The sequence below is a fragment of the Schistocerca cancellata genome, chromosome 1 (assembly GCF_023864275.1).
Source record: "Schistocerca cancellata isolate TAMUIC-IGC-003103 chromosome 1, iqSchCanc2.1, whole genome shotgun sequence".
In the NCBI taxonomy this organism is placed as follows: Eukaryota; Metazoa; Arthropoda; class Insecta; order Orthoptera; family Acrididae; genus Schistocerca; species Schistocerca cancellata.
The window spans coordinates 905,585,894-905,613,532 of NC_064626.1; the positions used below are offsets into that span (position 1 = coordinate 905,585,894).

Consider the following 27,639-nt stretch of genomic DNA (forward strand, 5'->3'; position numbering starts at 1 on the left):
CAGAAACACTTTCCTTGCAATTGCCAATCTACATTTTATATCCTCTCTACTTCGACCATAATCAGTTATTTTGCTCCCCAAGTAGCAAAACTCATTTACTACTTTAAGCATCTCATTTCCTAATCTAATTCCCTCATCACCACCCAGTTTAATTTGACTACATTCCATTATCCTCGTTTTGCTTTTGTTGATGTTCATCTTATATCCTCCCTTCAAGGCCATTCTCTTCCATTCTGTTCAGCTGCTCTTCCATGTCCTTTGCTGTCTCTGACAGAATTACAATGTCATCGGTGAACCTCAAAGTTTTTATTTCTTCTCCATGGATTTTAATTCCTACTCCAAATTTTTCTTTTGTTTCCTTTACAGCATTGCTCAATATACAGATTGAATAACAATGGGGAGAGGCTACAACCCTGTCTCACTCCCTTCCCAACCACTGCTTCCCTTTCATGCCCCTCGACTCTTATAACTGCCATCTGGTTTCTGTACAAATTGTAAATAGCCTTTCGCTCCCTGTATTTTACCCCTCACCTTTAGAATTTGAAAGAGATTATTCCAGTCAACATTGTCAAAAGCTTTCTCTAAGTCTGCAAATGCTAGAAACGTAGGTTTGCCTTTCCTTAATCTTTCTTCTAAGGTAAGTCGTAATGCCAGTATTGCCTCACGTGTTCCAACATTTCTACGGAATCCAAACTGGTCTTCCCCAAGGTCGGCTTCTACCAGTTTTTCCATTAGTCTGTAAAGAATTCGCGTTAGTATTTTGCAGCTGTGACTTATTAAACTGATATTTCAGTAATTTTCACATCTGTCAACACCTGCTTTCTTTGGTATTGGAATTATTATATTCTTCTTGAAGTCTGAGGGTATTTCGCCTGTCTCATACATCTTGCTCACCAGATGGTAGAGTTTTGTCAGGACTGGCTCTCCCAAAGCTGTCAGTAATTCTAATGGAATGCTGTCTATTCCAGGGGCCTTGTTTCGACTCAGGTCTTTCAGTGCTCTGTCAAACTCTTCACGCAGTTTCGTATCTCCCATTTCATCTTCATCTACATCCTCTTCCATTTCCATAATATTGTCCTCAAGTACATCGCCCTTGTATATATCCTCTATATACTCCTTCCACCTTTCTACTTTCCCTTCTTTGCTCAGAACTGAGTTTCCATCTGAGCTCTTGATATTCATACAAGTGGTTCTCTTTTCTCCAAAGGTCTCTTTAATTTTCCTGTAGGCCGTATTATCTTACCCCTAGTGAGATAAACCTCTACATCCTTACATTTGTCCTCTAGCCATCCCTGCTTAGCCATTTTGCATTTCCTGTTGATCTCATTTTTGAGACATTTGTATTCCTTTTTGCCTGCTTCATTTACTCCATTTTTATATTTTCTCCTTTCATCAATTAAATTCAATATTTCTTCTGTTACCCAAGGATTTCTACTAGCCCTCGTCTTTTTACCTACTTGATCCTCTGCTGCCTTCACTACTTCATCCCTCAGAGCAACCCATTCTTCTTCTACTGTATTTCTTTCCCCCATTCCTGTCAATTGTTCCCTTATGCTCTCCCTGAGAGTCTGTACAACCTCTGGTTCTTTCAGTTTATCCAGGTCCCATCTCCTTAAATTCCCACATTTTTGCAGTTTCTTCAGTTTTAATCTACAGTTTATAACCAATAGATTGTGGTCAGAGTCCACATCTGCCCCTGGAAATGTCTTACAATTTAAAATCTGGTTCCTAAATCTCTGTCTTACCATTATATAATCTATCTGATACCTTCTCGTATCTCCAGGATTCTTCCATGTATACAACCTTCTTTCATGATTCTTGAACCAAGTGTTAGCTATGATTAAGTTATGCTCTGTGCAAAATTCTACCAGACGGCTTCCTCTTTCATTTCTTACCCCCATTCCATATTCACCTACTATGTTTCCTTCTCTCCCTTTTCCTACTCTCGAATTCCAGTCACCCATGACTATTAAATTTTCGTCTCCCTTCACTACCTGAATAATTTCTTTTATCTCATCATACATTTCATCAATTTCTTCATCATCTGCAGAGCTAGTTGGCATATAAACTTGTACTACTGAAGTAGGTGTGGGCTGCGTGTCTATCTTGGCCACAATAATGCGTTCACTATGCTGTTTGTAGTAGCTTACCCGCACTCCTATTTTTTTTATTCATTATTAAATCTACTCCTGCATTACCCCTATTTGATTTTGTATTTATATATTCGATTTTGTATTTATATACCATAAGTATTGTTCCTCCTGCCACCAAACTTCACTAATTCCCACTATATCTATCTTTAACCTATCTATTTCCCTTTTTAAATTTTCTAACCTACCTGACCGATTAAGGGATCTGACATTCCACACTCCTATCCGTAGAACGCCAGTTTTCTTTCTCCTGATAACGACGTCCTCTTGAGTATTCCCTGCCGGAGATCCGAATGGGGGACTATTTTACCTCCGGAATATTTTACCCAAGAGGAATCCATTATCATTTAACCATACAGTAAAGCTGCATGCCCTCGGGAAAAATTATGGCTCTAGCATCCCCTTGCTTTCAGCCGTTCGCAGTACCAGCACAGCAAGGCCGTTTTGGTTAGTGTTACAAGGCCAGATCAGTCAATCATCCAGGCTGTTGCCCCTACAACTACTGAAAAGGCTGTTGCCCCTACAACTACTGAAAAGACTGCTGCCCCTCTTCAGGAATCACACGTTTGTCTGGCCTCTCAACAGATACCCCTCCGTTGTGGTTGCACCTGCGGTACTGCCATCTGTATCGCTGAGGCATGCAAGCGTCCCCACCAATGGCAAGGTCCATGGTTGATGGGGTTGGGGGCGGGGGGATTGGGAGAGGGGGGAGATGAGTACTGTCCTGTTAAAAAAATGGCACCATGATACTTTTGCATGAGGACATAAGATGTCTGTGACTTACCATTGTGCCATTGGAGTTTCCTCAATCATTATGTCATGTGCGGGTGAGTACCATGACACCAGGAGTAACACCACACAGCCTCTCCAAAACAATGGATAAATGGGACCTCTAAAAAGATCACCGCCATAACCTCTGATGATAGTCATCAGCCCAGTGCAGAACCGTGATTCAGCACTGAACACAATGCAGTGCCAAACACAAGCAATCCCGGTCTTGACATTTGGACGCAGCCATTTGTGTTGTGGTGCTAACAACACCCTACTAATGGAACATCAATTCTCTAGTCCGGCATCTGCTATTCTCTGACCAATGGTGCAGGATGACACAGAATACTGCATGGGATCCATTACTTGTTATCAGATGGCAGGAACAGATGTGAAGTGGTTACAATGTGCTTAGTGCACAATACAGTGATCTTCCCCTGTGTTGGTCAGTAATGGTCGACTGGAACTTTGATGAGTATACCTGCCCTCATGTTCCATGTAGTTTAACAATGGACCGCTGTTACACCCAAATCCTTCACAAATCTTGATACTACTCGATCCAATCAGACAATCTAATGGAGGACCACAATGATGCCCCTTTCAAACTCCTGTCAGGTACTGTTGTTAGTATTTCACACATGCATGCAACATCTCCGTGTCCTTCACATTGATCACACAAAATATGACACTGTTCACACCCCTAATATATCCTACGAGGGCTGGTAACAACACTTAACCCAAACAACATTAACACACACTGGTGGCTGTTCTACCTGACAGAGAGAATTGCAACTCCAATTATTTACACAGCAATGAATGGTGTGTATGTGTATCTGACTATATTTTCTGGTTGTTTCACTTTTATTGGCAGGCAGTGTATCTTGATAATAATTGTGTTCATAATTCCACCTCACCACCTCAAGTCTGTAAACCTAGCAACCAAAATGATACTAACTTCCTTGTATGTTTTTAGAGGTAACCTAACCATATTGAGCAGCATGTAATTGATTCTTGTTCAAAAGTCAAAATTTTACTGCCCTATCAAGTGTACGAATCCATGTTCTCTAATCAATATAATTTTTAATTTTCTTATATGCACTATAGTCTGCACCTGCAATTCCTCCTCACTCTGTTTTTGACCCTTATAACACAGAATAAGGATCTGCATCATAATACTTACTTCTGTAATGTTTTACCAAACTTCTCTCTTGTGAAGTTATCAGCAAAGTCTGTTATGTTCATCTGCCGAGAAAAAATTGTTATGATGGCTCCAATGTAAATATCCTTTGCACTAATTCCTTCACATTTCGTTCTTTTCAGGAAAGTGTTGTTATTCTTAATATCAAACTGGAATAAAAGAATATGTAACTATGAAATTGCTATAACAAAAATAACATAGTTCTAAAAGCACACACAATTACAAAACTGGGGGAAACATACGCAACAAACACTAGAATAGTATATGCTAGCTCATTACCTAGCATTACTTATTATTTATTTATCCTACCTTTTTTTTTTACCCTGTAGTGGATGTCAAAAGTGTGTGTGTGTGTGTGTGTGTGTGTGTGTGTGTGTGTGTGTGTGTGTGTGTGTGCACGCACATGTGTATGTCTTTTTTCCTTCTTAATTGCAACTCTTGAATGACTGGGAGGAAGAAATGCTGTGAGTGTGAAATACCACTGGTCAGCTTTAAGTGTGTGGGTGGCAACAAGAAGGGGTGAGATGAAAAAAAAAGTATAATTCTACTGTGCCTTGAACACTTTCAACCAAACTTCTGATGCCTGTAAGATTCATAGGACACGAGAAAGATTTCAGTGAAATATCTTCTGTTTATTTTCAAAACAAGTCTGCAATTCCTTAAATGCTACTAAACTGTGCAGTTTTAGTTTTCTTATTTACAATAAGGCCCAATACTTGAATTCTGTGCCTCGATTTCAATTCTATTTAGTCTTTTTATTTTTGTCCCCAATAATCTGACAAGTTATAATGGAGTGTCTAATAAGATCCTGTTCCACTTTCTTTTTAAATATTTGAGGATTTCCAGCTTCCTGTCTGATTTCTACTGGCAACATGGTAACTTGCATCCAAATACAAAACCCCATTCTGAACCCTATGAAGGAATGAATGAATCAGATTACGTAAATAACCCTAGTACTATTTTTTTTAAATTGTATGTTAATTTGGCAGAAAGGAAAATTTAACATTCATTATGCATATTAACATTGAAAAGACAACATTTTTAATAAACTACAATAGCAATCAGTAGCCCAAACTACCAAGTTGTCTTCTCATGTGTCTACAACTATAACCTATAAATGAAAGTCCGCAGCTCATGGTCTTGCGGTAGCGTTCTCGATTCCCGTGCATGGGGTCCCAGGTTCGATTCCCGGTGGGGTCAGGGATTTTCCCTGCCTTGAGATGACTGGGTGTTGTTGTGTTGTCTTCATCATCATCATTCATCCCCATTATGGTCGAAGGAAGGCAATGGCAAACCACCTCCGCTATGACCTTGCCTAGTCAGCGGTGCGCGTCTCCCGCATCATTCCCCACAGAACGCAGCATGTTGTTATCAACGGAGAGACGTCTACAGACGTTAAAGTAACCTCTGGTGTGCCACAGGGGAGTGTTATGGGACCATTGCTTTTCACAATATATATAAATGACCTAGTAGATAGTGTCGGAAGTTCCATGCGGCTTTTCGCGGATGATGCTGTAGTATACAGAGAAGTTGCAGCATTAGAAAATTGTAGCGAAATGCAGGAAGATCTGCAGCGGATAGGCACTTGGTGCAGGGAGTGGCAACTGACCCTTAACATAGACAAATGTAATGTATTGCGAATACATAGAAAGAAGGATCCTTTATTGTATGATTACATGATAGCGGAACAAACACTGGTAGCAGTTACTTCTGTAAAATATCTGGGAGTATGCGTGCGGAACGATTTGAAGTGGAATGATCATATAAAATTAATTGTTGGTAAGGCGGGTACCAGGTTGAGATTCATTGGGAGAGTCCTTAGAAAATGTAGTCCATCAACAAAGGAGGTGGCTTACAAAACACTCGTTCGACCTATACTTGAGTATTGCTCATCAGTGTGGGATCCGTACCAGATCGGGTTGACGGAGGAGATAGAGAAGATTCAAAGAAGAGCGGCGCGTTTCGTCACAGGGTTATTTGGTAACCGTGATAGCGTTACGGAGATGTTTAACAAACTCAAGTGGCGGACTCTGCAAGAGAGGCGCTCTGCTTCGCGGTGTAGCTTGCTCGCCAGGTTTCGAGAGGGTGCGTTTCTGGATGAGGTATCGAATATATTGCTTCCCCCTACTTATACCTCCCGAGGAGATCACGAATGTAAAATTAGAGAGATTAGAGCGCGCACAGAGGCTTTCAGACAGTCGTTCTTCCCGCGAACCATACGCGACTGGAACAGGAAAGGGAGGTAATGACAGTGGCACGTAAAGTGCCCTCCGCCACACACCGTTGGGTGGCTTGCGGAGTAGAAATGTAGATGTAGATGTAGACTCCACGGAGTATGGGACCTCATCATCATAAATGAAAGGGACAGTAATAGGAAAATCATTAGTCACAATCTGTTACTAAAGTATAGTAACACAGCAATTTCACTGTCAGTAAATATGAATATACACTCTGAGGAGAAAAAGGAAACACCACATAGGAATTACCAGAAAGGGATAGAACACAGTAGATGTGGTGTACACATACAGACAAATAAATAATCACAATTTCACAAAAATTGGGTGATTCATTCAAGAGAACGACCTTCACAAACTGAGCAAGTTAATAACACTTTGGTCTACCTCTGACCCTTAAACAAGCAGTTATTCAGCTTGGCACTGACTGACAGAGTTGTTGGCTGCCCTCCTGTATTGTACCACACTCTGTCCAACTGGTGCATTAGACTGTCAAAATCCTGAGATGGTTGGAAGGCTCTGCCAATAATACTCCAAACGTTCTCAGTTAGTGAAAGACCCAGGGACTACGCTTGCCGAGGCCTGATTTGCCAAACATGAAGACAAGCTGTAGACACTCTCATTGTGTGCGGGTGTACATTGTTTTGCTGAAATGTAAGTCCAGGATGGCAACAAAGCAGGACACAAAATATCGTCAACTTACCACTGTGTTATAAGGGTGCCATGGAAGACAACTAAAGTGGCTGTGCTATGGAAAGGAACAGCAGCCCAGGCCATCCATCCTCGTTTCGGGCCACACGATGTGCGACAGTGAGGTTGGTATCCCACTGCTATCTGGGATGTCCCCAGAAATGTCTTCATTGGTTATCGGGGCTCAATTCGAAGTGGGACTTACCACTAAAGACAATTCTACTTCAGTCAATCAGATTCCAGCCCAAAGACATGTCTGGAGACACCCCAAACAGCGGTGGGATACCAACCTCACTGTTGCCCACCATATGGCCAGACCCGACAACCGCGCCATAGCAGGAACCCTTTGGTTATCACCTGCAGCACCCTTGAAGAACAGCAGTGTGTTGACTATATTCTGTGTCCCGTTTCGCTGCCCTTCATGGCAAGCCATCCTGGGCTTTTATTTTGGCAATATAATGCCCATGCGCATACGACGAAAGTAGCTACTGCTTGCCTTCGTGCTTGCCAAACCTCACCTTGGCCAGCAAGGTCACCAGATCGCTTCCCAATTGAGAATGTTGGGAGTATTATTGGCAAGGGCCTCCAACCATCTCAGGATTTTGATGATCTAAAGCACAAACTGGACGGAATTTGGCACGATATCCTTAGCAGGACATACGTATAACAACTCTGTATAGCAATGCCAAGGTAAATAACTGCTTGCATAAGGACCAGAAGTGCACCAATGCATTAATGGCTTGCTCTATTTGTGACGATCATTTGTCTTGAATGAATCACCCAGTTTTTCTGAAATTGTAATTATTTGTTTGTCTGTACATATACATCACCTCTACCAATTTGTGGACACAGTTTTAGCATTTTTCCCCAACGAAAATTTTGAGATCTGAAGGATAAGTAAACAGTAAGCTGGGAAAAAAATGTAAGGACTTCTGTATTTCTGAACGTGTTGCAAACTCTAACTTGAATTAACATCGAATTATTGTCTCCTTTACAGGATTTACGATCTGAACAGCAAATAAACATGAAAGTTCTGTAAATAAAAGCCAATTTAGCTAAAGAATTTCTGTGGGTATTAACAAGTTAACTCCAATTTTGAATTAACAGCAAGTTCTTGCTCCTTCTCCCACACAGGATTTATGAACTTTTCAGATGAGATAATGTATCACATCACACAATAAACATAAAAGGACGATGATGTATAACATAATGTCAACACTACAAAAATAAGAATAACAGTACTGGTGTACTGGGGTACGTGTAGTGAGATTTTCCCTTTCAAATAATACTTAGTGTTTTGTCAAGCAACAAAAGTCGAACAAACAATTAAAATCAATCAATGAAAAGCAGTCAAAACTCCTAGAGTGATCTCTTCGTCAATACCAATGGCCTCTTGGCCAGTATACGTGATTTTTGCGGCTTCAGTTCATTAACCTGCTGGACAATCGACATTTTCTGTCTAGCTCTCTCAGCTTCATCTTCTTCACGTTGTTTCTGCTTTGAAGCCTTGCCATACCAATTTTGAGCACTGTGATAGTCCAGAATCGTTCAGTTGTTAACATCAATTTTGAAGACACTGCCAGCTCACTTCAGGCCATCATATACTTCATATATGGCTACCAATGACTTGGTTTCTTGGTTGACCATCATACACTCTTTATTAATGGGAAAACCTTGCTCTATGAAGACTTGACCATGACTCAGAATGAGAACCTTTTGAAGAAAGCTGTACAAATGCTGACAGGTGGTATCATCACCCAATAATTCTCCCCAAAAGTTATCAATTCTCTTCTCACTTCCCTTGTAACTTGCGCACTGATCCAAAAATTCTTGCTTGCCAAGAACTTGTGTGAATTCTTTCTCAACTTTATCACAGGCATTAGCACTCATCCAATTCTATGAAGAGGATTTCTGCAAGCCATTGAGATTCTACCTTCCTAGTACTTAGGCTGCTATTTATCGCAGCTGGATCACAAAAAACAATATTATGAAATATTATTATTAAAATATACATTATTCATAATATTGTAATTATTCCATCCTGGATCACATAAGTTGATCTATCTACAAATACCATACTTCAAAAGTTACTTTTAGAAGGAGGTTTAAGCACATTTAGACCAAAAAGTCTCTTTACTTAGTCCTAAGCATCACAAAGGTTAATTTCTTTGGGAGCAATAAGACCAGCTTCATCATCAAGTTTTATATTACATATGGATTCAGCAGCAGATAACACATCAGGCTTAGCTACCAAGTACATCACATCAGCACTGTACAGGAAAGGTGCCATGGGGGCCACACATTGGAATTCCCTTAAAAAGGACATGACCTATCCCAAAACAAAGCAAAAAGAAGATATTTGTGTCAAGACACGTTCGGAGATGCCTCGAACAGCGGTGAGATACCAACCTGACTGTTGCCCAACATACAGTCACGCCCGACAACCAGGAGTGATGGTCTCGGGTGCCATTTCTTTTCATAGCACGAAACCTTTGGCTGTCACCTGCAGCAGGATCTTCGTGGTCTTCAACATCATTCACCAACGGTAAATATCTGTTTTAATCTTGTATTCTCTTACTTTTCACACCCCGACTGGCCACATCACCATTTTCCAGCCAGCACATGGAGCAAAACCTTTTAGGGAAAGGCAAATCTTAGTGCTTATTAAATCTTTTATAATCAGCTCTTCTTGCCTGTAAATTCTTCAACATGTTATAAATTGATCTCATAAAAGGTGCAACACCCCAAATGGTTTTGAGGCTGCATTCTTGAGACTCTGGTGAGCTGTACAAAGACCACAAGATCCTACATCAATAGAAGTTAACACACTGTCCCCATGAATACTCTTCAGATCAAGACACAAGTCCTTCAAGAATGCCTAGTTGACATTTGGTACATCCATTGATACTTGAAGCACATTGGAAAGATTCAGGTCAGAAGTTTCTTTCTTAAACTCATTTAACATATTAGCAGCAGTGGAATACCAAGAGGAATGCCTAAAAATATGGATGAAAAGTACTGTGCTTCAACCTATTTATTAACTTTGTAACAATATTTGAGAGCACATCCCTTTGCTGCAACTCTGCCACCTTGTTAAGGCTCTCGTCAAATAAGATTACAAACAGTGTGTCCCCTTCAAGGTAAGCGAGAACATTTTTCCTAAAGTGTGGAGCTAACCCATAAATGATACAATGTGATGTCTAGGTCCACCCAAGCTGCGCGTTACTACCTACATTATCATTAGGGAACAAGACCAGAAACAATGCAGTCTGCTTGCCTGTAGTAGAAACGGGCACATAGTTCCCAACGCCCTGCAGAGTCCATACTATTTCCAACCTTGTAACATCATCCTGGATTAGATACTTTGAAATACGACTGTGAGCCAACGCAGCGTAGTGGCAGTGGTGGAAGTGACACCAGACTGAGGTTGCTGGGAGGACAATGAGCTAGCCAGCTCAACTACGAAACCCTCGATTCACCAGCCACCACCATCTCGCTCAAGCATCAAGAGATCATCTTCATCTTATCCAGTTATCTTGGTAGATGATAGGGAGAGTTATCTGGAAGTACCAGCCTGAATACAACTGAATATCCCAATAAGGGAATGAAGATATCTCCTGTGTGATACTATCAGGGGAAGAACAAGGGTAGTCCATAGATTGGTATGTTCAGTTTCGGTACAAGTGTACAATGAAGCCTGGATTAATGAAACCAACCCTGTCATCTAAAGAGGAAGGGGAGAACAACAAAAACAATGGAAGGCAGGTCAGCAGGGTATACCTTGCTGATCCTCAGTTTTCACTGCAAAACCAGTGGCACATTTCCATAGTGAACACAAAAACATTACATTAGAAAAGAAAATTATTGGTTATATCAAGTCAAGTTGAGAATGCCAAAGTCTGGGGGTCACTTTGGAGTGCCACCCTGCTGGCAAGGGTCCCCATCTTGCTCAAGTCCCTGTTCTCCTCGCTTATGTTTCAAAGAATTATTGGAACATGCTTTTAATAGTACAACACACACCAATTGTGGAAAATAAATAATCATCAGTGAGGATACACAGAACACACACTAGAGATGGTTTAAGAAAACCTTTGAGTGATTTGGTCCTGGGTTCAAATACCAGTGGTGCTTTTTCTTTCTTTGAACATTTTTCGCACTCACTGGCCCTAGGTGTTGTGTTACACAGGCATCCTTTAAGAGTCTGTGCATCACTTAGTGATTGCAGCTGTTCCTTTGTCAAGGGCTGATGAAAAAGACAAATGTCCACTGTCTTTCTGACCACTGTGACTGCCTTGGAGTGCTTAGCTCCTCCCACATGGCTGATGAGGACCATCTTGCCGCACAGTGTTCAATACGCCTGGAACTCTGACATTTTGTGGGTTTTGATACCCTCAAACATCCGGTCATTCTGAAAGAACAGACGCAATGTATCCATGTAATCTGATTGGCCTAGCTGAGCAATGGACCCACCTTCTTCAATGTGGATCCACAAGTATATTCACTCTCCTTTGGGAATCTCAGAGTAATGAACAGGAGTAGAGTGGAGAGCGACTGCAGATAGATGGCGTTTAGTGGGAAAGTGGATCGGCCATGAGGCACGCCGAGATAGTCCGTGCAGTTGTGATAACGCTGTGTCCAGGATGGCGCAGTGGTTAACGCACCTGCCTAGTGAGCAGGAGATCCCGGGTTTGAATCCCAGTCCGGTACTCACTCATCACCGCCACTCCGCGTAATGTCCCACTGCACATGACAGCAGTAATCCCCTTCAATTTACATAGGATGGAAAGTTGTTTGTTGTCAATGCTCCCGCAGCAAGTAAAAGCTAGTGTACCCTCGAAGACAAGTTGAAAAACACATGTGAGCAGATAAATAGTGACCACATCAAAGAGGAATATCCCCAGTGTAGTGGAAAGACTTGGGAGGAAAAAGGACTCATTTTCATGTTACAACCTACCTCAACATTAGCTTGCCACACACGAGCTGATTTTCCTAATGGTCCACAGATATTTCCAGCAGATTCTTGGATACCTGTAGCCCCTATCTGTGCATTCATGGAGTCCCAACCTCTAGACTGCATCCACAGGTTTCGGGACTGGCAATCCAGCCTGACAGCCACATACACACACCTGTGGACCTCGTAACAGGCCACAGTCAGTCAGGAAGTCCACCAAGCCGATCTCTTCCCACACATTGGTTTCCATCACTCTCACAGCACTGCGCTCAAATAGGTTAACCTGCAACCTATCTCACATGATTTCAAAGAAACTATTTGGCAAAAAATTCGGATTTTACATTAGTTAGAGCTTTATATGCCAATTTCTTGATGAAGTGCCTATTATTTTGTTAATGGTCATAGTTACTGTGCTATTTCGCATGTACATAACACATTGCATGAAATTCGAATTTATTGCAATTAAAAATTGGGATCACTACGAATTTGCATTTGGTGTATATTAGACCATATCTTACTGCATATGAAATTGAGTTACTATATTGTATTTTTCTTTAAACTTCGGCGGAGATCAATACCCAATTCCAATCTCAAGAAAATGAACTGTTTATAGCACGTTCACTTATGAAATATTCACAATCTCGTTCTTAACTCATAAACAGCTCGAGATATCACAACAAGATTCTCGCAAATGACAGCATATAAAGAGGAGAGTATTTTGCTATATGATAAACATGCAGAACTTTCTTATCTACCACAATATATGGGTTATGTAGACCAATGCTATAATTTTTTAAGGGTCCGTTCCACTGGAAAAATGAGAATTAGTGTGTCTTTGCAACAAGATAAGTAAAGAAAGGAAATGTTTATTTTTATACAGAGTATGTAATTTTTCATACACTTTTGACCTGAATTTTCATCAATTCCTTGTTTAGTAAATCAGTGCTTCCGGTTTCTGTCACAATTGCAACTGCATTATGCTGTTAGCGAGGTGACATTGCGCAAATTCTGGTTTGTTTTGCCAAAAGAAGCAAGTAATGAAAGAAATGTAGATGTTACTCAAAATCTGCCACTGATGGATGAGTGGTTTCCAGGTGACAGCAAGTTTTTGTTGCTACAAGTATAACAAAGGGGTCAGACCAATGACCACATTGAAAAACTTAAGATTCTTGTACCATAAAACACCCTGACTGTGAAAATTCGCACATAAATATCTCATAAACAGGAATGTAAAAAACTAGGGCATAGAAACAGATTGTTGAACCATTTCTAGGTGTTATTCCAACTGCAGACTACTGTGTTATAACAGCAAAGCTACAAAATTTGAGATGAATTTTCAGAAAAAAATTCTTCATTGTGTGATCATACTGTCTGTAGCTGCTTTATAATAATTGAAGGTATTTTAAATCTAGCTTTGCAACTACAATACAAGAAACAACAGTGCCAAATAATGGAATAACTAAAATCCATGCAAGCAGATATCTTTTCTGATGTGAGCAAAAATCAGAATTAACATAACAATGTAAATATATTTCATTACAGACCACTGATGATATTTTATTTCAATAAAATAAAACACATCTGGTGGCAAAAATATTAATTTTCTTCTAGCTGCAAAGATGGATATAAAATACATTAAGTAATTTCAGAAATAAGCTCAGAAACATGTAGACCTCTTGAACTAAGTGTAAAATGGGGGGGGGGGGGGGCACTACAGTGATTGCCAATAAAATGTTGCTTGTACTATGCTCATTATTGTAGACTACTACCCACTGTGTTATGTCCATTACTTTACAGATATTGCGCAATTTTCAAGAAATATATGAGTACATAATATACAAACCACTGGCAACTGGCACAATTTTTCTTCTTAGCATTACCCATACTTTCTGTCAAATACATAAACTACATTCAAAGTATAAAAATGTACTACAATTAATAAAATGCAAATAATACACCCCACTGTACAACATACTGGCAGTAAGACACAGTCACTACTCCTGAAATCCATCACCTGTGGCCTAAAAAGCCTGTTGCACTTTCCAGAACTTGTGGTTTGTATCAGAAACAGCACATACATATAGAAAAATACTCCTTGTTAACTCTTTGTTTTTCTAGTAAATAATGGACAGCATTCTGACAATAAGTACCTGACAATAAGTACAAACGTTTAAAAATAAAAATTATAACTTAATAATTTATTAAAAAGTTACCAGCTCCACAGTATCATCAGCTGTGAAGTACATCAAATAAAATTTTCTTAGTGTCTGCGATTCATTGTCAAACCACTCTGCAATGAATGAGTATCGAACTCCATCATCACCTGTCTGTAAAACAAAGGATAAAATGCAATAATTTGCATAAATACTAAAGCTTACAAAAAATTTAAAAAATACTCAGTTTTGATTGCTTACCTCTTACAAAAAATGCTTGCAATCCATAACAATTAGATAAAAAAGGAACACTATGTTTCTAAAGCTTAAAAAATACTTTATTAATGTTGAAATTGCAATTAAGAACTACGAATGATTAACAGTGAGTCTTTTTATTTCAGGAACCTATATGTTTAGAGAGATTCAGTAATGTTTGGCATTTTAATTGCAATATATTTGGGTTTAATGGCTGCACTTATCATTCTCAACGTGACCATTTTCATTCTATGAAGATACGGTTGACCTATAACAGATTTAAAATAACCTTAATTAACTAGTATTGATTAATGTACATTACATAATTTTGATGGCAGTTGATCCTATACAATGTTTCTTTTCAGTAGGGAATAATGGTATGTTAAATATGTATCATACAGTGTATTATTTTCATTTAACACATTTTTGTATTACTGGAATGCAGATGGAAGAATTTGCATATGTGGTTCCCTTACCTAGTTCCCTAGCCCCTTTCTTCTCCCCTCCATTTGTTCTTCACCCTTCTGGGCAGGTCTATGTGTGTGGTAGGTAGTACGTAAGAGGTTCATTTTTAATGAATCACCTTCCAATGACTAAAATCATTTAATGCTGATAACTGTTAACTAGGTTTACATTTTACCTTCATTTGCTGTTCACAAATAATTTTATTTTAATTCTGTTATAGAGCTGAATATGGTATGGTCATATGGAATGGACACTGACATTGTCTCTATTAATTAAGTCGTGTCACAAATATACTGGAATATATGTGTATGAACTGAACATGTGGGAGTTGCTTTGTGATGCCATAAACAAAAACCCCATGGCGAAGCTTCACTTAGAAATGTACATTCATATAATAAAAAGACAAAAAACAGAATTTATTATTAAGTTTTTGATGTAGTAAGGTACTTCAAAAAGTGGTCCTCATTTTTTGTTATCAGTTTTGTGTTCCTGCTGCCAGTTTATGTGTGCAGTATCTCCTCAAGTTTATTATGATCAATTTTTCTTTTATAAGTGTTACTATGTAGTACTGTTTCTTGGTCTATATTAATCCATATGGATAGAGCTCTATGGTCATCGAAACAGTTTTTAATAGCCCAGACCACTAATTCTTCTATACTTAAATTTGTGAAAAACTGGTGAAGACACGCCAGCGAGTCTGGTGTTTTTCTCCCTCTTGTTGAGTCGACTTGGGTAATGTTATAGGATGGTAACATTCAGAATACTCTTAGAGAATTTACAAATAGCTTAAAGATCATGTGTTCACATCTCCTTTTATAACAACCTGTTTTTTATTTGTTAAGAGTTCAACATCCATAACCTGCAAATTATTGTAATATGTGCAGGAGAGGGTATTTCTTATTGTAGCACATATTAAGATCTCTAACCATACCATTCACATATGGAATAATGACTGTATGTGTCTGTGCAAGCTGTTATTTGGCTAATTTTATTTATGCAATCTCCACATGGTATATATCGAGGGAGCTAACAAATATTCACAGTTACTGCCCTGAAAGGTTGTTCTTGAAGTTCTTTATGGTTCTTCGCTTGAGCAGATCCTTCTATGAATGTCAGGCAGATATACTTTTTCACAATTTCTCTCTCTTTCCATTCAGTTAAGCATGTGATCATTCGCACCACCCATTTTTGTACACATTCAATTTCTCCTGTTAGTCCAGTCTCATGAGGGACTCATATATTTGAGCAGTATTTGAGTGTACACCATGCAGTGGTTTGCAAGTAATGCCTTCAGCAGACAAACTGCAATTTCCCAATGCCTTACCAATGAAATGTAGCCTGCCATTTGCTTTACCTATGTGATCATAATACTTAGTATTTTAACACAATGGTCCTGCCAAATATTTCTATGGCATACTTGACTTTAGTTGAGGCAGATTCATCCTGTAACCACAGGATACCATAACTTTACATTTAGTGAAATTCACAACCTTGAACTTCTCAATAATAATAAGTTGGCAGTTTCTCACTAGGTCAATATTTTGTTGAGATCTAACTGAATGTTACTGTAATTTTCACCAGACATAATTTCCTGATGGCATTATCTGTAAGAAACCTGAGATGGCAACTAATGTCAATGTAAAGCATCAGCAGCAACAGTTCCATAATCTCCCATGGTACATACTAGTTATTACTTGTGCGTCTCAAAATGATTCTCCATACAGGACATCACGTTGTGTCAGCCTATGAGGAAATTATTGATCCAGATACAAATCTGGTAAGACATCCAGTAGGAATGTATTTTCTTTACAAGGTATTGATGTGATAATGAATCAAAAGCTTTTCGAAACTCCAGAAGTGGCTTCCTCTGCTGACAGCGCTGAAAATATCATGCAAAGTGTGAGTTTCACAAGAGAGAGGAGGAGGACAAGACAGAAAGAGAGAAACAGGAAGAGACAGAATGAGGGAGGGGGGGGGGGGAGGCTGAGACAGATGGAGAGATGGTGGGTGCGGAGCATGAGATGGATGGAGATGAGGGAGGGGGAGGGTAAGAGAGAGGGGACGGGCGAGAGGGTCAGAAAAAGAGGGGGAGGGTAAGAGAGAGGGGGGAGGATGAGAGGGTCAGAAGGAGTGGGAGGGCAAGAGGGGGAGGTCGAGAGGGTCAGAAGGAGTGGGAGGGCAAGAGGGGGAGGTCGAGAGGGTCAGAGAGGGGGGGAGGTCGAGAGGTAGGTCGAGAGGGTCAGAGAGGGGGGGAGGTCGAGAGGGTAAGAGAGAGGTGGAGGGCGAGAGAGTCAGAGATAGGGGGAGGTCGAGAGGGGGCAGGGCGAGAGGGGGCAGGGCGAGAGGGGGCAGGGCGAGAGGGGGCAGGGCGAGAGGCGGCAGGGCGAGAGGGGGCAGGGCGAGAGGGGGCAGGGCGAGAGGGGGCAGGGCGAGAGGGGGCAGGGCGAGAGGGGGCAGGGCGAGAGGGGGCAGGGCGAGAGGGGGCAGGGCGAGAGGGGGCAGGGCAAGAGGGGGGAGGGCGAGAGGGGGGAGGGCGAGAGGGGGAGGGCGAGAGGGGGATGGCGAGAGGAGGGAGGGCGAGAGGGGGATGGCGAGAGGGCGAGGGCGAGAGGGCGAGAGGGGGGAGGGCGAGAGGGCCGAAGGCGAGAGGGGGGAGGGCGAGAGGGGGGAGGGCGAGAGGGCCGAAGGCGAGAGGGGGGAGGGCGAGAGGGGGGAGGGCGAGAGGGGGGAGGGCGAGGGGGGAGGGCGAGAGGGGGGAGGGCGAGAGGGGGGAGGGCGAGAGGGGGGAGGGCGAGAGGGGGGAGGGCGAGAGGGGGAGGGCGAGAAGGGGGAGGGCGAGAGGGGGAGGGCGAGAGGGGGAGGGCGAGAGGGGGAGGGGGAGGGCGAGAGGGGGAGGGCGAGAGGGGGAGGGCGAGAGGGGGAGGGCGAGAGGGGGAGGGCGAGAGGGGGAGGGGGTAGGGGGAGGGGGAGAGGGGGAGGGCGAGAGGGGGAGGGCGAGAGGGGGAGGGCGAGAGGGGGAGGGCGAGGGCTAGAGGGGGAGGGCGAGGGCTAGAGGGAGAGGGCGAGGGCTAGAGGGGGAAGGGCTAGAGGGGGAAGGGCGCGAGGGGGGAGGGCGCGAGGGTCAGAAAGAGGGGGAGGGCGAGAGGGTCAGAGAGAGGGGGAGGGCGAGAGGGTCAGAGAGAGGGGGAGGGCGAGAGGGTCAGAGAGAGGGGGAGGGCGAGAGGGTCAGAGAGAGGGGGAGGGCGAGAGGGTCAGAGAGAGGGTGAGGGCGAGAGGGTCAGAGAGAGGGTGAGGGCGAGAGAAGGAGAGGGCGAGAGCGTCAGAGAGAAGAGGAGGGCGAGAGGGTCAGAGAGAAGGGCAGAGAGGGATGAGAGGCACAGAGAGAGGTGACAGGATGAGAGACACAGAGAGAGGTGACAGGATGAGAGGCACAGAGAGAAGGTGGACGAGAGGGACAGAGGTAGGGTGAGGATAGGGCGGACAGTGACAGGGGGAGGAGGAAATGGGCAGAAAGAGGAGGATGAAGAGACTAATAGAGAGATGCAGAGGAAGTGATGAGCAGGGGGGGTACAAGATAGGCAGGGGGGAAGGGGATGGGCAGAGAGGTTGAGGGGGAGGAGCAGGGGAGGGAGAGGGGCAAGGAGGGGGAGGGGAGAGAGAGGGGGAGGGGAGTAGAGAGAGGGGGAGAGGGAGATGGAGGAGAGGGGGAGGCAGGAGTGGGGGAGGGAGAAGTGGTGGAGGGAGGAGTGGAGGAGAGGGAGATGGAGGAGAGGGGGAGGCAGGAGTGGGGGAGGGAGAAGTGGTGGAGGGAGGAGTGGGGGAGAGGGAGAGTGGGGGAGAGGGAGAGGGGGAAGAGGGACAGGGGGAGAGGGAGAGGGGGGAGAGGGAGAGGAGGGAGATGAGGGAGAGGGGGGAGAGGGAGAGGAGGGAGAGGGAGAAGAGGGATAGGAAGATTAGGGAGAGGAGGTATAGGGAGATGAGGGAGAGGGAGGTGAGGGAGAGGTAAGGGAGGAGAGGGAGGTGAGGGAGAGGTAGGAGAGGAAGGGGGAGAGGGAGAGGGGAGAGAGGGAGGGAGAGGGGGGAGAGGGAGAGGGGGGAGAGGAAGAGGAGGGAGAGGGAGGAGAGGGAGAGGGGGAGGAGAGTGAGAGGAGGGATAGGGAGAGGAGGGAGAGGGAGGTGAGGGAGAGGTAGGAGAGGGAAAGGGAGGAGAGGGAAAGGGAGGAGAGGGGGAGTAGAATGGCAGAGAGAAGGGAGGGGAGGACAGAGTGAGGGAGCAGGAAGTATTAAACAAGGTTGGAGCAGATAAGATGGACAGAGAGAGTTGGAGGAGGAGATGGACAGAGAAGGGGGAGATGGGCAGAGTAGGGTAAGAGGTGATGAACAGAGAGGGGGGGGCACGACTGAGATGAACAGGGAAAGGACAGATAGGAGGAAATGGACGAAAGCAGGGTGAAGAGGAAATGGACAGAGAGGGGGAAAGAAGGATATGAACTGAAAGAGAAGGGTAGAGAAAAGGGGATTAGAAGATGGACAGAGAGAGGGGGAGAAGGTGATAGACAGAAAGAGGGAGGGAGTGGGAGGAGATAAAAAGAGGGGGAGGGGGAAGAGAGGGGGGAGGAGATAAGCAAAGAGAGGGGGAGTTTCAGATGGACAGAGATTTGGTGGGGGAGGGGGGGAGTTTAGGAGATGACAGATGGAGGTGGGGGTGAAAATGGACAAAAAGAGGAAGTAGAAGGAGATGGACAGAAAGAGGCAGAGAAGGAAATCGACTAGAATAAATATCGACTACACGAATACCTGGGCAATGTCATGTACTCTGCCTAGTCCTATTATAAATAGGTGTAAGCATTCTATATGACAAAAATAGTTCATCAATGTTAGTGTTTAGTGATCTCTACAGGCCATCTATTATTATCTGTTCTTGCCTAGCTTTATTCAATTCAATGTTTAGTCAAAGATACCCCACAGTAAGTTTACCCACTCAACCACTTTTATTTTCTTTCAGTTGAACCCTTTTTTGTCACCAGTCTTCTCACTTGTGTGATGCAGGCCAATACATATTCTTACCTGCACTAACCACTTTATCTCAGAAAAGCACTTGCGTCTTATGTCCTTAAGTATTTGTTGCATGTATTCCAGCTTCTGTCTTCCCCTACAGTTTTTATTCTCTACAGCTCCTCCCAATACCATGGAGGTGATTCCCTGATTTCTTAAAAATATGTCCCTTCATCCTACCCCTCCTTCTTGCCAATGTTTTCCATATGTTGGTTTCTTCACTGATTCTGTGAAGAACCTCCTCATTCCTTTCCTGATCAGTCTACCTAACTTTCCACATACTTCCCTAGCGTCTCACCTCTAACCCTTTGATTGTCTTCTGTTCCAGGATTCCCACTGTCCCTGATTTATTACCATACAATTCTGTGCTACAAACATACATTCTTCCAAAAAAAAAAAAATAAGGCCTATGTTTGATACAAGTAGATTTTTGGCCAGAAACGTCCTCTTTGCCTGCGCCAGTATGCTTCAATGTCCTCCTTGCATTCTCCATCATAGATTATTTTGCTTCCAAGGTAGCAGAATTCCTTAATTTTATCTACTTTGTGATCACTAATTTTGATGTTAAGTTTCTCAGTATTCTCATTTCTGATATTTCTCATTACTTTCATCTTTCTTTGGTTTTCTCTCAATCCATATTCTGCACGCAAACTAATCATTCCATTCAAAAGATTCTGTAATTCCCTTCATCCTTCAATGAGGACAGCAATATCATCAGTTAATCTTATCGTTGATAACCTTTCGCCTTGAATTTATTCCCATTCTTGGATCTCCCTTTTATTCCGTCACTGCTTCTTCAATACAAAAACTGAACAGTGGGAACAAATGACTCCAGCCCTGCCTCACACCCTTTTAGTCTGGATGCTCTTTTCTTGGTCTTCAAATCTTATTGTTCACTCTTAGTTCTTGTACATATTGTGTACATCCCTCTTGCCCTATAGCTTAGTCTTTATCTTTTTCCAAATTTCGAACACCTTGCACCATTTTATATTGTCAAATGCTTTTTATAGGACAACAAATCCTATGAGTGTATCTTGATTTTTCTTCAGTCTTGCCTCCATTAGCAAACATAATGTCAGAACTCCAACTCTTGTACCTTTACCTTTCCTGAAAACAAACTAATCATCTAATAGATCCTTACTTTTCTTTGCTATTCTTCTGTGTATTAATCTTGTCACCAGCTTGAATGCACTAGCTGTTAAGCTGGTTGTGCAATAGTTCTCACACTTACCTGCCTTGCTATCTTCAGAACTGTGAAAATGATATTTTCCAAGAGTCTAATGGTATGCAGTCAGTCTCAGATTCTATGCACCAAATTGGATAGTTGTTTGGTTGCCATTTCCTCCAATGATTTTAGAAATTCCAGTGGAATGCTATTTATACTGTTTGCCTTATTTGATCTCAAGTCTTCCAGAGCTCTTTTACAGTCTGATTCTAATATTGGACCCCTCGTGTCATGGGTAGGCAACCACGAAGCCATCGTGATCTATTATTGCATATGAATGCATCAAAGTGCTCTACTTCTTTAAAAAATCCAATAACTACTACATTTTTAATTTTTGGATACTGTAAAATACCTACTTATTAATAAAAGTTTTATTGAATAATATTTCACAAATATATACTTACATTCTTTGCACAAGAATTATCTTTCATTTAACGTGAAACTTGGCTAGATGTTCTGTTAACAATGTCCTTGATATTTGGTGCACAGCTTTTTATTATCAGTCAAATACAAGAGTGCATGTGTTCATCATTCAAACTTGCTCTGTGGTTATTTTTAATAAAATTCATTTTTGAAAACAATGATTCACAAAGGTAAGTAGAAGCAAACAGGGTTTTTATCCTGAAATGAAAAGAACAGAGAGAGGGGAGACAAGGATGGTTATCCTGAGGGATTAGAGGCCAAGAGCTTCTGGGTTCCGCCCTATCTGTATCTGTATCTGTTTCAAAGTAAGCCAAGGGAAAGATACAAACTGGATTACAACTTAAACTTTCTGAAATTTGAAAATCATTGAAATCATCCTTCAAATTGGAGGTCATTGTTGCATGAAATTCACTATCATAAAACATCTCACTTTCTTCTATTTGGATTTTCAGAGTTGTAAAGTGTTTTCACTCACCTCTTTTAAGGCACCACTCCCATAAACATAACTCATCAGCATAAAAATTTACTTCAAATATAATATAGCAATTTCTTTGCCATCATCTTCAAACTTCAGCTAATTAAGTTTTTCTGTTAGATCAGTTAAGAAAGCAAAATTCATAAACCAGACAGGATCTTCAATTTAAGTATTTTTCCTCTTCTAGTTCTTGTAAAAAGAGTTTGATGGCCAGTAAAACATTGTCAAAAGATTGACGTATTTTTCCCTTACTGAGCCAACAGGCTTCATTATGGAGAAGAAAATCTCCATATTGCAGTTCCAGTACATCTGCCAAATCTCTGAAAAGTCTTCTATGAAGAGAGCGAGACCTAATTTAGTTGACTATCTTCACAATAGTTTTCGTAGTTTCATTCAGATTTAAAAATGTTCCACACACAGACTGTTGGTGTAAAATGCAGAGATATGTTAAAAACTGTGGAAAACTTTCCTCTCTTTGGCACAGAGTAAGAAAACCATTTTTGGAACCTCTTGAGGCTGGAGCTCTATCGGTGGTAATGTTTCCAAGCTTGTAGATAGGTATTTTCTTAGATATGATCAGTTGCTTCATGGGAAAAAAATATATCTTCTCCTTTTGTACGGTCTTCAAAGAAATTACTGTCAAAAGTTCTTCCTTGACATTGAAATTTTTAAAAATAATCCTTACAGAAACTGGCAACTGAGCACTACCTGTTGCAGCATTGGACTCATCAAACTGCACTGAAAAATAACAACACTTATCCAAGTTTGTTTTAAAAAGCATCATTAGACGTCATTTCAAGTCTTCTTGTGGACATTCTTGATGAAAGTTGAAGGGGTCGAATGGCAGCCAATATTTCAGACGTTTTTTGAAGTTCTGTAAGAACTGATCAGCATCTTCTCCAAATGCTTCTTTCAGCACCTTCAAACAGTTTTCTCTTTTTCGCCAACACATTCAAATCACAATAAGAAGCAAAAGTGTCAGCTACTGGTTTCATGAAGTGATTTTGCTGAAAACTTAATTGATTTTTAAGTTTCTTTTTTTTCCCCTCAGTTTAAAGTACAAAGGAAACTCAGCATTACACCTGAGTGCACAAATGCAATAGTAGCTTGGCACAGTAAACAACTGCATGCACCATTTCTTTCTATTACAAAAGAAAAAAGTCATGTTCCCATCTGGAACAAAATTTTAAAAATTTAATTATTTTTATTTACAGCTCATTATTCCCTGTGACCAAACACAAACTTTGAGATAAAATTCACTTTGTCATTGCAAATTGTAACAATGTTCTTGAAAATGTGTCAGCACATATGTATGCTCAGCATTGACTGCACACACAAACTATTTAGTGTTCTGGCTACATCATTCCACACACTATTCCATCACAGAAGTTAGTAGTGCACCATAATGGCATGAAATGCACTGATTTCTCCTGACACGTACCAAACCAATAATGTGCAAAGATAAATGAAATAATGTGGCAACAAGTGGCAGACAGGGTGCAGCTGAATGAATAAACACAAAAAGTGTGCTCACGTATGATTAACATGGTTTCAGAGTTTCAAGATAGATGTTGGTACCCATTCTACGCACTTGTTAAGAAACAACACAAACTTGTGTTGAACAAATGTGCATTTTCAGGGCTACAAAAAACAATTGTCATTTTTATTCATCATTTTTTCTTTTGCACTCTCAGTACTCATGCAACCTAACAAATGAGCACTCACAAAACACCAGTAGTTTGCAATCAAAGTGTTGCTGACTTCTGCCCTGTCTTTCAAATCCACTCAAATTTCCTCTTTTATCACATTGTCACACAAGTCCTCCTCCCCACAGAAGCCTTCAAAGTATTCCTTTCAACTACCCACTCTCTCCTCTACATTTGACCTTGGGATTCTCATCGAACACTTGCTTTTAATTTCACCACAGGTTGATTTGACTTTTCTATGTGCTAAATCAGGCCTCCCAACAATCATTTCTTTTTTTTTTATTTCTACGCATTTTCCCTTAGCTGTCCTGCACTTACTATTTATTCCATTCCTAAGGTATTTACGAGGGTTATTCCAAAAGTAAGGTCCGGTTATAAAAAAAAATCAAAACTAAAATGTTTTTTCAAAACAATTGTTTTATTTACATTCCTTACATCTTTATCTATTTTTCTACATAACTTCCATACTTATTTAAACATTTGTCACATCGTTCAACAAGCTTTTGAATGCCCATGTTATAGAAATCGGCCGCCTGTGACGATAACCAGTCCTTAACTGCTTCTTTCAATTCATCATCTGTGTCGAAGCGCTTGCCGCCGAGAAACTCCTTTAAGTAACGGAACAGGTGGAAATCACTTGGCGCCAGGTCCGGACTGTAAGGAGGATGGTCCATCTGTTCCCATCCAAATTTCTTGATCAGAGCTTGCGTTTCATTTGCAGTGTGGGGTCTGGCATTGTCATGCAACAACAAGATTCCAGACGACAAAAGACCACGTCGCTTATTCTGGATTGCACGTCGAAGTTTAGTCAGGGTAGCGCAGTAGGCGGCTTTATTAATCGTTGTTCCTCTCTCCATAAAGTCGACTAACAATACTCCACGTCTATCCCAGAACACAGTCGCCATAACCTTACGTGTTGAGATTGTCTGCTTTGCCTTGACCTTGACTGGCGATGACGTGTGACGCCATTGCATTGACTGACGTTTAGACTCTGGAGTGATGTGAGAAACCCATGTCTCATCCCCTGTGACAACATTGTCTAAAAGACTGTCACCTTCCTTATGATATCGCTCCAAAAAATCAAGAGCAAAAGCCATTCTTTTCATTCGTTGGGGCTCAGTAAGCAGCCTGGGAACCCAACGGACACACAATTTGTGAAACTTCAAATGTTCAGACACAATTCTGTACAAAGTTGTTCTACTCACATTCGGAAAATGCATGTCTACGTCTGTAATAGTGAATCGGCGATCTTCACGAATTTTTTTGTCAACCGCATTGACCAAATCGTCTGAAATCACTGATGGTCGGCCACACCGTGGTTCATCGTGCATATTATCCCGTCCTTCATTAAAAGCTCACACCCACTTGCGCACTTTACTGTCGCTCATTGTGTTAGGACCGTACACTTCAGTAATCTGCCGATGGATTTCCGCCGCTGAATTGTTTCTTGCAGACAAAAACCGTATCACTGCCCTTACTTCACAATGGCGGGCTGATCAATTGTCTTAAACATTGTAAAGTGACACTGTGAACTACACTCAGCAACAGTAACAAAGCGAATGGCGGCGTTTGACGCGCAAGGCTTGCCGGGAGTCGGCGCGCATGCGTGTTTTGTCATTGGCGCCAAATTTCAATAGTTACGGCGAATCGGACCTTACTTTTGGAATAACCCTCGTATATTGCTGTATCCCTGCCTCTACCTGAAGATTTTTATACTGCCTTCTTTCGTCCATCAACTGATGTATTTCTGCTACTAGCCAAGGTTTATTCGCAGTTATCTTCCTTGCATCTAGGTTTGTTTGTCCAACATCCGTGACTGCCCTTTTTAGAGATGTCCACTTGTCATCAAATGAACTGCCCACTCTGTTGTTCCTTACTACAGTATCCACATCCATAGTGGACTTCAAATGCATCTCATCATTCCACAGTACTATTAGTATCCCACTTCCAGACAATTCTCTTAAACTCCAGTCTACTCTTCATTATTACTGTACAGTGATCCAAATCTATATCTGTACCTAAGTACACATTACAATCAAAAATCTGATTTCGAAATATCTGTTTGGCCATGATGTAATCCAACTGTAATCTTCTCAAGTCTACAGATCTATTCCAAACATATCTGTTCCTCATGATTCTTGAATAGAGTACACATCATTAACATCTAAAATATACTGCAGATCTAAATCAGTCTTTCTCCCATATCCCTGTCTTCTTTTCCTTCCAATATAACCACATTCCAGGTACAGATGACTGTCAAATTTCCTCCTCCCTTCACATACTGAATTACCAGTTCAACATCTCTGTTTCGTGGTCTTCAGTCTGCAATGTTGACACATACACTTGAACTATCATCATCAGTTTCGGTTTGCTGTCGAATATGATGGAAACAACCCTACTGTACCCTATATTCATTTGACCAGAAATCCTTATCTTCTTTCCATTTAACTTCACTGATTCCCTATTGTATCTGGATTGAGCCTTCATTTCCGATTTCAGATTTTCTACCTTTTTTGCTATGTTCAAACTTCTGACAGTCCAAGTTTTGGCTTGTAGAATGTTATCTAGTCATTGGTTACTCCATATTTTTCTCATTGTCACCTCCCACATGACAGTCCCTTTCGGAGATCCACATGACAGACTATTCTGGACTCTTTTGGCAATGGAGAGAGCACCATGACACATTTTCGATTACAGGTCCCACATCCTGTGGATAATGCAGTGGTTTCCATTGCTTTCTGCATCCTAAAGCTATTGATCATTGCTGATTCTTCTGCCTTTTATGGGCAGTTTCCCATACCAAGAGCAAGAGAGCGCCCTGAATCTCTGTCCCCCACCATCTTCGACAAAGCTGTTATCAGAACAAAAGTAACATCTTACGCTAGAACCCTTCAGCCGCTATTGCTGATGGTTTTTATTCAAAATTTTAGCAGTGGCTGGGTTCAAAGCATAGGTCCCAAGACATTTTGATTATCAGTCTGAGATGCTACGTCTAAACCACAGATGAAGTGAACATTATATGTTTATAGATATAAAGAAGAGTGAATGCTTGTATGTTTGGGATCTCCACTCAAACTCCTGAATCAATTTCAACCAAATTTGGCACAAAAACAGCAAGCCTAACGAGTATCAGCACTATGAGGTTGATAATCCCCTACCTCCAAAGAGTATGACAAGCATTTTTTAATTTCTGTGGCTATATTTTGCAAATAAGTAACACTATCAATTTTCAGCTTTCTTTCTATGTTATTAGTCACAGCAATTCATTCCCACACAACCACCCACATCTACAAGGGTCATTCAATAATTAAAGAGACAAATTGGTCTGGAGGAAAAAAGTGTTTATTTTTACAAAACGATATTTTTTCTACTTTTCAACATAATCCCCTTGAACATTTATGCACTTGTTCCAACGGGCTACATGCTTCTTTATTTATTTATTTTTTTTTATTCTGGTTGCAAAGAACTTTTTATCTTGATGTTTGAACCAATTTCCCACAAACTTTTTGACATCCTCGTTGTCCTGGAACCTCTTCCCACATAATGCCTCTTTCAGTGCACCAAACAAATGGAAATCACTAGGTGCTAAATGAAGACTGAAAGGGGAATGAGGCAGTACTTCCCAGTCCATTTTGTTGATGGTTTCAGGGATTAGTTAAGCAATATGAAGACGTGTTGTCTTGCTGGAGGATCACACCTCTCTTCTGAGATCCACAACATCCCTCTCTCATGGCTGGCTTCACCTTGTTTAAAAGCAAATCCAAGTAGTACTGGCTGTACATTGTACACTGCTCTATGAGATAATCAAAAAATCTAGACCTTCCGCATCCCAAAACACTGTAAACATGACCTTTCCTGCCGATGCTTGGGTTTTGAATTTTTTTCTTTACA

The 27,639-nt window shown here is 41.6% G+C and overlaps 1 protein-coding gene across 2 annotated transcripts in view; it reads right to left on the reverse strand.

Moving 5' to 3' along the window:
- LOC126190962 (nucleoside diphosphate kinase 7) overlaps positions 1 to 27,639 on the reverse strand; it is a 102,065-nt gene that overhangs the window by 60,132 nt on the left and 14,294 nt on the right. For both annotated transcript variants that reach the window (XM_049931628.1, XM_049931638.1), the window contains 2 exons: positions 14,205 to 14,318; positions 4,099 to 4,265 (listed from right to left, as the gene is read on the reverse strand). In XM_049931628.1, coding sequence (XP_049787585.1) covers positions 4,099 to 4,265; positions 14,205 to 14,318 — 281 coding nt within the window. The remainder of the gene's footprint in view (positions 1 to 4,098; positions 4,266 to 14,204; positions 14,319 to 27,639) is intronic.